Source organism: Musca domestica, unplaced genomic scaffold, assembly GCF_030504385.1.
Source record: "Musca domestica strain aabys unplaced genomic scaffold, Musca_domestica.polishedcontigs.V.1.1 8, whole genome shotgun sequence".
Lineage (NCBI taxonomy): Eukaryota > Metazoa > Arthropoda > Insecta > Diptera > Muscidae > Musca > Musca domestica.
The window spans coordinates 20755896-20768982 of NW_026712409.1; the positions used below are offsets into that span (position 1 = coordinate 20755896).

At 37.8% G+C, this 13087-nt stretch overlaps 1 protein-coding gene across 3 annotated transcripts in view; it reads right to left on the reverse strand.

The window, feature by feature from the left end:
- The window catches only part of LOC101898120 (uncharacterized), a 35309-nt gene that overhangs the window by 2382 nt on the left and 19840 nt on the right, over positions 1 to 13087 (reverse strand). Inside the window, exon 1 of one of the 3 annotated variants that reach the window (XM_005178292.4) lies at positions 7447 to 10159. The exons of the other annotated variants lie outside the window; for them this stretch is intronic. Coding sequence (XP_005178349.1) covers positions 7447 to 9525 — 2079 coding nt within the window. The 5' untranslated portion in view covers positions 9526 to 10159. Of the gene's footprint in view, positions 1 to 7446; positions 10160 to 13087 lie in introns of those variants that run through there. 3 annotated transcript variants of the gene reach the window in all.

Consider the following 13087-nt stretch of genomic DNA (forward strand, 5'->3'; position numbering starts at 1 on the left):
CATGGCTTTTTTGTGGTTACAGCCCAAACTTTCGATTTGCCACTCTTCAGTATTCAATACAAACTAACTTCATCGTTTAATAGTTCAAATCAATGATGAGATATTAACTACATATCAAAAGTGTGTAATTATTGGCTTAAGTCTTATATAAGCTTCTTAGACGGACGGACATAAGACATTTAGAACTTGCTCGGCTATTAACTGCCCTTTCGGGTGTCTTGAGGGCCAGGGAAAAAATATGCGAAGAAAAAGAAAAGTGTCAATTCGATTGTGGCAAAAGGAAAGAAATTAACGTTTCTACAGCCAAACAAGGTTAGCGCGAACTGCTTGGAACCGTAGCAAAATCATACAAGGTAAGCCGATAGGGCTGTTCCAGAATTGCAAGAATGTACACATTTTTAGTATAACCCATTTTCCTAAAAGAAAACAATATTATATTCTTGCAGGTTCTGGAACAGAGCATATGCTAACATATGTGTTGTCTTCGCACTTTTTTAGTGGTAAAATTAGTAAGAGGGAAGAAATGTAACTCTCGCTCTGAGAGAACGGGAACGGTGCTTTTCTCTGAGAAAACCCATTGGTCGGAGATCTTCTCCGAATGTGTTAGAGTTCTTAACAGAAAAAGGCCAAACGTCTTGGAATATCTAGTACGGAAGAACTGGAGGACTTCTTACAAAAATGATACCTTTCTTGTACGAATAAGGCCTAACTTTTATAAGAAATCCTCCAAGTTTAAAAAACACTAGCTCTTCAAGAATTAGACCTCTAGCACTTCCAAGAGAAGGTCTTCGGTTATTCTTTATGTAAAAATTTAGGTCATTTATAAGAAGAAATCTAGCCTTTATATATGAAGAGATTCTGTACTTCCAGAGGAGATGCTCTTTTACGAGAGACTTTTAGCTCTTCAACGAGAATACTTTCGGTTTTTTTTATAAGAAGACCGACAGCTCTACTGTGAGAAGATCCCTAATTCTTTTACGAGAAACCCAACAGCTCTTCTGTGTGAAGACCTCTAACTCTTTGACGAGAAAACCTACAGCTTTCCTATGAAAATACCCTCAGTTAGCTCTTCTATGAGAAGACCTTCAGTTAGCTCTTCTATAAGAAGACCTGCAGATAGCTCTTCTATGAGTATGCCTTCAGCTAGCTCCTCTATGAGAAGACATCTAACTCTTCTATGAGAAAACCTATAGTTCTTCTATGTGAAGATTTCCAGCTTAGGTCGTCAATGAGAAGGCCTCCCGCTCTTTTATGAAAAGGCCTCTTGCGTTTCCATTTGAAAAGCTCCAGATTTTCCATAAGAAAGCCTCTAGCCTTTCTATGTGAAGAGTTCCAGCAATTCTAGATAAGTTCTCCAGCTCTTCGATGAAAATACCTTTAGTTTTTTTAGACCTCTAGTTTTTTTTTTGATTTTCTAAGTGAAGACCACCAGCACCTTAATAGAATACTTCCAGCTCTTCTATAAGAAGAATTTCAGGTATTCTGTAATAATACCTCAAGATCTTCTATCAGAAAACTGCTTAGCTCTATTGTGAGAAAACCTCCAGCTTTTCTGTGAGAAAGCCACTTGGACCGTTCATGAGAAAATCTTCAAATCTTATATAAGAACACCTCTAGCTCTTCTATTTGAATACCTCTTCTGATCTTATGTGAGAAAGCCTTCCTGCTTTGCAAGAGGACCTCCAGTATTTCAATGAGAAAAACTCTCGATCGCTATTCTTTAAGAATTGTATAGGAGATTGTGATTAAAACGAAGAACAAGTATTATTCTCTAAACAGATCTTTGAGTCTTCTTCAGTGCTGTCGAAAATGGGCATAATTTTTGCCATTTTTTATACTCTCCATCATACTATGAAGGTTATATTAAATTTGACATTCATTCTATTCAAAATAGAGTGCAAGGCTATTAGACAGATTCCCAAATGCCTCGGAATCTGCCTAATTTCCGTTGGAATCCTTTAAAAACGATATAATATGAATAACAATGGAAGGAGTTCTTCTTTACATATAAGACACCACCATAAAGAAGATTTTTTTTGTTATAACGATTTCATAACAACAGGGTTGCCAAGTTAAACAAACTTCAATGGTATAATACGTTGGTGTTCTAAAATGTTGCTCACTTTTTGCTCTACAGCAGAGTTCTCGATAGGAACATGTTTCTGTCACATGAACTGTTCATAAAGCATTTTGTCTCGTCTTTTTAATTGTTTCCCCCCCATTGGGCGCCATTGTTGAATACACACGTTGAGTTTTTAATTCCTTCCTACTTGTTCGAGATTTCATATAACATATTGCTGCGGAGTTCAAAGTTCAAACTATCACTAAACATGAGAATGAATGATATATAGCCTAAAGTAGTAGACTGAAGGTATAAAAAAGGACCCAAATTTTAATTTATAACATCAACGTATATTTTTCTTCAATTTCAAATACTTCTGCAGATTTTGTGGCGGAAAACAATTTAAAACTCCAATACTGGTCTTTTTGAAGAAAAGCTACTGTTCTTCTCTAAGAACATCTTGTCCATTATATATACGTTTGCCTGTACCTTTGGCCCGGTCTAACCAATTGTCTAAGGTTCATTTGTATTCTCTCTAAAGAAAATTTATTTTCACAATGCTAAACAGTATCCAAGCAAAAGAAGGTAAGAAGAAATAAAGGAAAGCGTCACGTGAAAATGAATGACCTGACCAAACCCAACATCATCAACAACAACAACATGAGCAGCAGCAACACATGGCGACCAAATGAACTGAGAAATCTGGAATAACTGACTGTCATTTACAGTTGTAAGGCTTCCAGACGGAATCAAATTTCATCATGATGTTGGTGTTGCTGGTGCTTTACGTCGGCGTCACCTAATATGCCAGCCAGCCAGCCAGCCAACCAACCAAGAGGAAAGAAATCAATGTTTGCCAGTGATTAGCTGCAGATAAATGTGATTTAAATATAAGTGTTGATATTTCTGAAAATGAAATGTAAGGAAGAGGAAATAAATATTTTCACATAACCGATGCCGCAGAGTTTACCTCAAGTCGTTGAACCTTTTGTTAGATGGGGGTGATAAATGTTAGGTTACGTATATTTTGGAGAAAAAAAATAAAAATCTACAATATTCTTATCCTATTTATAAATTAAGTGGGTGAATATGGGAACTATTTCTTTAAAAAGATTCATTAAAAAATAGTTTATTAGTTATTATACTCAAAGAATTTTTTGGGAACCAAGAAAGTACATAGTAGAAGTATTTCGAAATATAAGACGATTCTTCCCTTTGGTCCGAATTATGGACTAGGGCTTTTGTATTTCCAAATTTATAATAATACTCTAGATATGTCGAGGATTTCACCATGATAGAAATAACATGTAAACCAATAAAGAAAGTCTAAATTTTGCGCGAGGCTTTTTGATACCCTACACCCCTTTGTATATTTAGTAGAATAAAAAATATAAAAAATTGGATGAACAATATATATGAGAGCTATAGCTATATCTGAACCGATTTTCACCAAATTTGACATAGTGCCACATTCCAACCTATTAGGTCTAATATTATACATTTGGTGCACAATAAAAAACAAATCGGACGAAGATATATATGGGAGCTATATCTAAATCTGAGCCGATCCCGATAAAATTTAGGAAAGGTATTTCTGTGCTGTATATGATATATTTCCCCAAATATCATTGTTACGGAGTGCATATTACGGCCGCGGAGGACAAAAATATCAAATCTGATGAACAATATATATGGGAGATATGGCTATATCTGAACCGATTTCGATCACATTTGAAATACTTATTTCCAGGCTTAATTTGATCGTAATGCATAATTCCATATTATTTGGGCTGATATTACACGTTTGGTGCACAATAAAGACGGGAACTGTATCTAAATTTTGACTGACTATCTCCAATTTCAATATGGTCAAACAAAGGACTTGTGCAAAATTTAATCTGGGTCAGGTAATAAATGCGACCTGCACTTTGTACCCTGACCACCTTGTGGTGTACGGTTAAGAAGGAGCTATGTTAGGCCGGGTAAATACTCTTTGGAATGACCTTGCAGCAAAATGTAAAAAAACGTTGAAAATGCCGATATAATTAAAAAAAAAAATACAATAATACAAATTCCGAATTTAAAATTATTTGGTAAAAAGTATGACTAAAAAGTCAAAATATCGAATTCACGTCTATACGAAGACGTGAAATTTTATTTATTTTTTATCTCTGCCATAAGATATAGTACCCATTACGAACTCTATATACCAAATTTGAAACAATTCCGGTGAAAAGTATTACACAAATCGCCAAAATACCTTGAGGTGCAGTTATGTGGGGCTATACGGACCTTGGTTAGATAGGAAATTTGAGATAATTCTGTTAGTACCGATATTGGCAGGTATCGTTATGATCTCCAAATGCTGCATTTGAAGCAATTCTGGAGAAAAGTGTGACACACATCATCAAAATACAGAATATCTGGAGATACAGTTATATTATGAGGTCATACTCCTTATTTACAGCAAATTCGGTTTGATGTTATGACTAAAACACCCATAAATCCTATACCAAGACGTATATATATAGCCTATTTTCAATACCTGCAGACCTAAAACAAATTTGAGTAAAGTTTTATCACTTCTTAATTTCGTCAAGAAGTTGGAGTGATTTCCAAAGACGGACATTGCTAAATCGATAGGGAGTCTTAAATTGTGTCTAAAACACCCAAAAATCCTATATATAGTCTATTTCCAATACCAAAAATAAAAATTTTCAAAAAAAAAAAAAACTCCGAAAAAACAGTTAAATGATGACCTTTATGCGGGGCTATTCGAAGTCGTGGACCTGCATAAGCAATTTTTTGTAATAGGCTGTAGTACTCATTAAATCTTCAAATACGAAATTTGAAAAAAATCGGGTGAATAATGTCTCAAAAATCATCAAAATACCAAATATTGGGAGGTACCGTTATATGGGGGCTTTTCGAAAACGTGGACTATTTACGAACTTAACTGGCAAAATACGCATGTGTGCAAAATATAGCCAAATCATGAATATTTCGAGGAGTCACAAACGGAATGACAAAGCATAGAATGGTGGATGGTATAAAAATGGGAAGCGAGAAATTATTTGAAATTAGGTTACCTTAAATTGGACCATGGGGATTAAGCTAGTAAAATATTATTTTTTTTCATTTAGCTTCTTACGTATACCTTCAGAATCTACTATAGTCCGCCACAATCATGCTTCTATTTCAATTTTTCTTATCACGCAGTAATACGAATTATTTCTTTGTCTACATTTGAATCGTAGTATTCCATCAAACATAAGATTAGGGATTGTTTTGTAGATCTAAACAAATATTTGACAACATACAAAATTAACCGAACTCGTACATATGTAATTTTTGGTTGAAAGATAAACAACAAAAACATTTTATCTCCGTGGAATTAGTTTCGACCAGACTAACAAAAATATGTTCCAGTCATCTACACACATCTGTATCTATGAATGTTTTGTTGTTTTGGAAATCTCGTTCATGGACCTTTTTATATGACATTTGTTGTGTTGTTTCGTTTGACAAATAGAATTCTGAAGATAAGCTGAGATATGGCAACCGAAAGCGATTGTCTTAAAAATAGCATGAAATCTATGAGTGTTTTCTTGGAGGGAAAATGTCTTCTAAATGAAACCCTCGTTCAACCCAAGGCTTTAAATTAACCTTTAATTGGACAAGGATAAGAGGTAGAAGTCGCAATATGAAAGTGATCCTAGACCAAAAACCTAATGAAAACTCAAATCTGAGGGTAGGAAATTTCAGCTTATAGGTGTTGGTGAAACTGAAGATGGAGCATAGCTTTGATACCCTCCACAATTTGGACGGAATTTGGAAATTTTCAAAAAAAAAAAAAAAAAAAAAAACATATAAATAAATAAATAAATAAAATCCGTTAAAAATTATGTTAAAATCTTAAAAATACCAAATATAGCCGGGGCTATACGAAGACCTGGACCTGCATAAACAATTTTCTGTCACAGACTGCAGTACCTATAAGGAACTTCAAAAAGGAAAATTCAAACAATTTCGGTGAATATTATACCTGAAATCGTCAAAATACTGAGTATAGGGAGGTACAAATATATGGGGCCTATACGAAGACCTGGACCTGCATTACGAAGTCTAAATGCGAAATTTCGAACAAATCCGGTGAATAATGTCTCTAAAATCGTCAAAAAAAGCGAATATCGGGAGGTGCCGTTGTGGCTATACGAAGACATGGGCTTGCATAGGCTGTAGAGCCCATTACGAATTCGAAATACGAAATTTGAGACAACTCCGGAGAATAATGTCCCTAAAATCATTATAATACAGAATATGGCGAGGCATCTTTATATGGGGGATATACCATATCGTGGACCTGAATAGACAATTCTCTTCCAGGGGATGAAGAACTCAGAAGTAACTCCTGGTGTGGATTGTCAGACAATTCCATTGAACATTTTGGCTACAATCATCAAAATATCGAATATCGGTGGGTACCGTTATATGGGGGATATACGATATCGTGGATCTATATAGACAATTCTCTTCCAGGGAATAGAGTACTCAGAAGGAACTGCTTGTGTGGATTTTCAAACGATTTCATTAAAAATTTGCCTAAACTCATGAAAATACCGAATATCGGGAGGTACCGTTATATAGGGGATTTACGATTTCGTGAACCTATATCGAAAATTCTCTTACAGGGTGGAAAGTACTTAAAAGAACTCCTTGTGTGAATTCAGACAATTTAATTAAAAAACGTGGCTACAATCATCAAAATACCGAATTTCGGAGGTACCGCCATATGGGGAATATACGATATCGTGGATTTATGTAGACAAATCTCTTACAGGGGTTAAAGTACTCAGAAGGAACTCCTTGTGTGGATTTTGAGACAATTCAATTGAAAAATGTGACTAAAATTATAAAAATACCGAATATCGGGAGGTACCGTTATATGGGGTATATGATATCTCTTACAGGGGGTGAAGTACTCTGAAGGAACTCCTTGTTTAAAATTTCAGACAATTCCATTGAAAACTGTGGCTAAAATCATCAAAATTCGGTATTTTCGGGGGTATTTTGACTTGGCTGCAGACAAAAGACAGATCGGTGCAAAATTTTGGCTTCCTATCGTCTTAGAATTTTACCCTGATCGAGAATATAGATACCTCCTTATGTCTAAAATTATTAATTCGATGAGATACAAACTGATTGACGAACTTACTATACCCTCCATACTATGTATGGTGGAGGGTAGAAAAATAAAAAAATGTTTGTCCCCTCATTGGGCGCCATTGCAACTTAACATTACCATTGATTTGAAAACACAACATAGAACAACCAAATATCCTTTTTTCTCTGTTTTTATACTCCCATATACACATCTGGCTTACCGGTTCACATTCCTGATCCATTGTCAAGTCTCCGAATGCGGGCATCTGTTGCTGTAATTCCGTACTCAATTTCTGTATATCCTCGTTGTTGTGCGAATCCAATGACAGATCACTGACGCCCGAATGATAACGGAAATATTTATGCTTCAATTCGAGATTATCGAATTCGTCATAGAGTGTGGGCGGTTCGTTTTCACCCGATGGTGTGGTGGCAATATAACGGATGCGTCGTCGACGACTGTCGTCACTGTCGGGCGTATCGTCTGAATCGTCGTCGTCACTGTGATGTTCAATGGAATAGGGCTCCTGCGATGAGGGTTCGTAGGCTAGCTGTTTGGCAATAATCAGCGGTGGTCGTACACGATTGCCCAGGGTGAAGCGTACCGTTGGATGGACGGATGTTGTATCCTTGGGTGTTATGTCTTCCGTTGATGTTGCACTGGGTTGGGCGCTTTCCGCTAACGAGATGTGATCGTCTGTTTGATTTGGCGTTAAGATATGAACTGATTTATCTTGAGATGTAGGCGATGGCTGTTGGGGCGGCGGCGGTGGCGTCGACGTCTGCTGATGCGCTGACGGAGATGCTTGATTGGCTGGCAATGAAGCGTTGGTTGCAGACAACGAATCTGTTACAGATTGAATTTCGTTTCTTTGCGGTTGGGTGGCTGGGTTGTTGGGCGGCGTTAGATTTGAATCGGCTGCCGTTGCAGTTGCTGGCAGTGGTGTTGTCGCCTGTGGTGACGGCGGGGATGCTGATATTGCGGAATTCTTTGAGTCTGGCGTTCCCACAGCTTCGTGCGATCTATCTGTAGACTCTGTTGATGTAGGTCTTGGAAATCTATGACCTCTTTGTGGATTTATCATTAAATCGCTTTCTTTTGTATCCGAAGCGGTGTTGTCACCGGCAGCAGCAGCTGCCGTTGTGGTGGCGGCGGTGGAGTTGTTGTTGTCGCTGGCTTTTGTGGCAGATCCTTTTCCACCTCCTGTTTGCTGTTTGGCGGCGTTTGTTTTATTCGCCTCCGATTTCTTTTTGGATTTTGCAGCCGTTACCAATTTTATGGCTGCCCTTGTGGTGGTTGCTGTTTTGCGTACTGCACCTCCGGTGTTGGTATTGCTGCTGGTACAGGTTGAGTGACTAGTAGAAGGGGGCTGTTGAGGCTGCTGCTGCTGTGCTAGACGGGAGGGTTTGGCGGGTGCCTTGTCTCGTGGTGGAATATCTTTAGAACTTTGAGTGATAACGATTTTCTCTTCTTTCTTCGTTTGCGGTTGTGTGGGTGTGGTGGGTTTCTGTGACGTTTGAGTTTTTAATTTACCTTTGAGTGTTTTCTTTTTATCTTCCCTAGCTGGGGTGGTGGTGGTGGCGTTGGTGTCACTATCGTTTTTCAATGCTCTGCCCAAAGGTGGGGTTGTTGTCGGTGTTGTCGAGGGTGAGGGTTGTGATAACGCTGGACTTGGAGATGGTGATGTTGGGCGCCTCTGTGTGCTATCCGCGGTATCCGCCACTTTTTCAATTTTTTTGGACTTGATGGTTATTTGCACCTTACGTTTTCCCTCGGTTGGCGATAGACGTTCTGTGGTCACCACAACTTCATTTTCTGTGTCATGGAAAAGGGGTTCCAAAATGCGCAACGTTTGAGGCTCCTCCTCACCACAATCCTTTTTGGGAGCAACCTTGGATTTTTTCAAACCAAATAAAGAGGATTTTTTCTTTTTTGTTTTGACTTTAGTGGCCGCCAATTGTTCTCCGCTGGCTATGTCATCAGCATCACTGGACAGAATTACATCTGAGGCAGCCGCGTCCAAGGATCCTTTGATTGCCGCGGATTTGTCCTTTTTCCTTGTGGATCGCGATAATTTCCTTAGAGCCGAGGAGAAACGAGAACGAACCTTTTCCTTGGTTTGCCTTTCCTCGGGATCAGAGTGTATGGCACGCGAAGATTCCACTAATTCTGGATTACTACTCTCCGCTGTGGTCACTGCACTGGGTAATAGCTCCAATGAGGCTGGTTGAGTACCAGGCCAGGTTTCAAACTTTTTGTTTGTTGAATCGATATTATCGTTGACATCAGTATTTTGCATAGTATCAGGCAAGGCGGGTAGGTCCTCGGGGATGGGAGATGTGAAAATTTAATGGGGAAAGGATAAGGGGAGAGTTTTAGAGTTGTCAAAAAGTTGTGTACGATTCATCAAACCCATCAAATGGAATCACTCATTAGGGTGTTTTGTTGTTATTGGGGGTGTTTTCACTTTCAGCACTTGTTGGGTTTCTCGGAAAAATTCTTAAAATTTTTCATTTGTTTTCTATTTTTTTATTGGAAATTGTTTATTATTTTTCACGTTTCTTATCCCTCTTCTAAGGGTTATTTTTTTATATTATCCTTAAGTCCTTTTGAGGTCCTTTTCAATTTCCTTAGCTCACTTAAAACTTTGGGTTCTCTTGCACTTGTTGCCTGATTAACATGAAATCACCACCGTTTCCAACGCCCACTTAAATGAAACTGTTCTCTTCTAGGCATTTTGTAGGCTTTTTATAAATTCGTTTTCTATTCAGAGAACTGCACCGGTTGCTGGCTGGCTGGGTAGCTGGCTGCACTACAAAAAATGAAACAGGGCCAAACCAACCGCGAACAAACAAAGTGTCTTAACGATAGTAAGTGTTGCTGTTGCCGTTGTTGTAGTTGTTGACTTTATGATTTTTGCAATTCTTTGCAATACATGTGTACGGACGTGTGTCTGTCTGTCTGTCCGTCTCTTTGCATCTCCAATCCATAGGGTTTTAGATTACACATGTACACAGTTTTTTCCGTATGGCTCAACCAACCACTCGCTCTATGTTGAAAATTCATTCCATTTTTCTTATTGTTTTTCCTTTTTGTTGCATTTTTCCTTTTGAGTTGAGGTGGAAATTTGAGTTCTACTCAAAATTAATTGCGGTAAATATTTAGATGTGGCATTTTCGGTTTAGAATGGTGGGGGACATTAGTGGTTTAGGTTTTGCCTGGTTGTGTGTGTGTGTGTGGTTGCTTTTGGCGGTGGTATTGCAACATATGTAGTCATTTGGTTCGGTTCTGATTGAACAACAATAACTTGGATTTATTGTTGGCCAACAGTTATTTTGATAACGGTGGGTGCGTATGAGCAATGTCATTCCATTACACATAGACAATGGCGTAGGAGGAAATACCAAAAGAGTGAGAGAGAGAGAGAAGAAAAATCCCTGGGGAACCTCTTTACGACCTATAATCAATACAAGATATTTGTATGCGTGAATTTTGTGGGAAGGCATAATGTGATGACTCCCCTCTATAAATATGGAGTAATTCCCCTCCTCCCACGCCAGTGGTCATCAAATAGTCTCACTATTAAGTAATGACCTTTACGTCTCTAATCAAAGGGTTGTATTGATCAATTCAAAAATAGCAAGTGTTTCCTCTTCAATACAAAACAATTAATTCATAAGCAATATGTTGTGATTTCACAATTAGTTATTAATACATTTAAAGATTATTTAAGAAAAACGTTGATTCTTAGGAATTTAACCCAGTTTCAGATGACACAATGTAAAATTAAAAAAAAAAAAAAAACAAGTCAAAAAGTATCAGGCGGGTTTGCCGACAGACTTCGTTTGCTTGCTTTGCTTTGTGTGTGAGGTACCAGAAGAAGGTCGCAGATATATATCATCTTCTCAACAGATCTTGTGTTAACAAAGATGTTTGTATGTGGGAAATTTAAATAGAGTTAGAGGCTTATTTCGCTTTTTTTGAGCGTTTTGTTTTTTAAATCTTAAACCCTGTGTGGTGGAGTTACCAGAAGATACGGTCTGATTCCTCCCACCTTTATAGCAAATCATGTCTTCATGGAAATTCTAATGATGAGATGTATCAAGTCTAAATGGAATTGGATGTTAATTTTGCGTTTTATGAGCTTCATGTTTATTAAAAATATTGACTCTTTGTGGGTGAGGTGCCAGAAGAAGTGGACCGATACATCCCATATTTGCAGCAGATCTTGTGTTAATAGAAGTAATGGGATGTGTGAAACATGAAGAGAACGGGATGCTTACTTCGGATTTTATAATCGTTTGGTTATTCAAAACTTTTACCCTTTGTGGGGGAGGTACCGGAAGAAATGGTCGGATCTCTATCATCTTTATAACAGATCTTGTGTTAAAAGAAATATTAACATGTGCCAAGTCTGAAAGGAGTTGAATGTTAATTTCGCGTTTTATGAGCTTCATGGATGCTCAAAATTTTGAACCTTTGTGGGGGAGGTACCAGAAGGACCTCACCGGACCTTGGGTTAATAAAAATATTGTGATGTGTGTAATTTGAAGACAATTGGACTCTTAAATTACATTTTATAAGAGGTATAATTATTCAAAATGTGACCGCCTGACCTAACACGGATGCAAATATTAGGATTTGCTAAGGTTCAGCGAAATCCGATTATCCGCACCAGCCAGACAGACAGACTGACGGAGGGACATTGCTAGATCGACTCCGGATTTTTCCAAAGAGACCTAGAGTCTAAAACCATTAATTCGGAGAGGCACGTTTTGGCCGTATCAAATGATATATACCCTCTGCAGCCATATGACAGAGGATAATGTGTTAAAAATGAGGTAATGTGTTAAAAATAAATCGTGGAGAAGAAAGACCGAATCAAAGACCTAGTTTAGACCCGGTTCTACTAAATCGTCAATAAATTGAGAGTTACATCAAAATAATCGTTTTTTTTTTTTGTATCCGGATTTTTGCCCCTATTATTCGTGCCTAACTATAGTTGACACTGTAAACTTTCTAAAATGCTACAATATATGCATCTTTCCAGGATTCAGAAATAAGGGTGTTTGAACCCGGACAACCCAAGTACATCGGAAGAATGTTTTCTAAATTTGATACTTTCTTTTTCGACTTTTTAGTGTGTTTCTTTTAAATACGGGTCCAAAAAAGCAATCATTCACATATACCTCTCGAACCGAAAATAATTCAACTTATTGAATTCATTAGCTTCTAAAGTATACCCTTATTGTTCATATCTACTCTAGATCCAGAAGAACCGCGTCTTTTAAGGGTCTTAGGCCGGGACTTTTGAGTCAAATATCCGAGTATTCAGATACGTCCCCCAAGAAAAAATACTTTCCCAGTATCAGGGTACAAATATCTATCTCTGGAAAAAACTTGAAAGTCCAGAGTTTTTGACCCCTGGTCAGTAGGTAAATGACTCAGAGTCATCAAGTTTTGACTCAGGATCAAAAGGTCATTGAATAGATCAATAGGTTTCTGACCGCTGGTCCATATGTCATTGATCTTTGTTATGTTATTAGCCCCTTTGTCAAAACGTTATTGACCCCGTGTCACTAAGAAATTGAACCCCTGGTCAATTAGTGATTGACCCCAGGTGAATAGGTCATTGAACTCTGGTCAATGGGTCATTGACTCCTGGTCAATAAGTCATCAACCCCTAGTCAATAGGTCATTGACCCCTGGTCAATAGGTCATTAACCCCTGGTCAATAGGTCATTGACCCCTGGTCAATATGTCATTGACCCATAGTCAATAAGTCATTGACCCATGGTCAATAAGTCATTGACCCATGGTCAATAGGCTATTAAGTAATTGACGCCTGGTCAATATGTCAT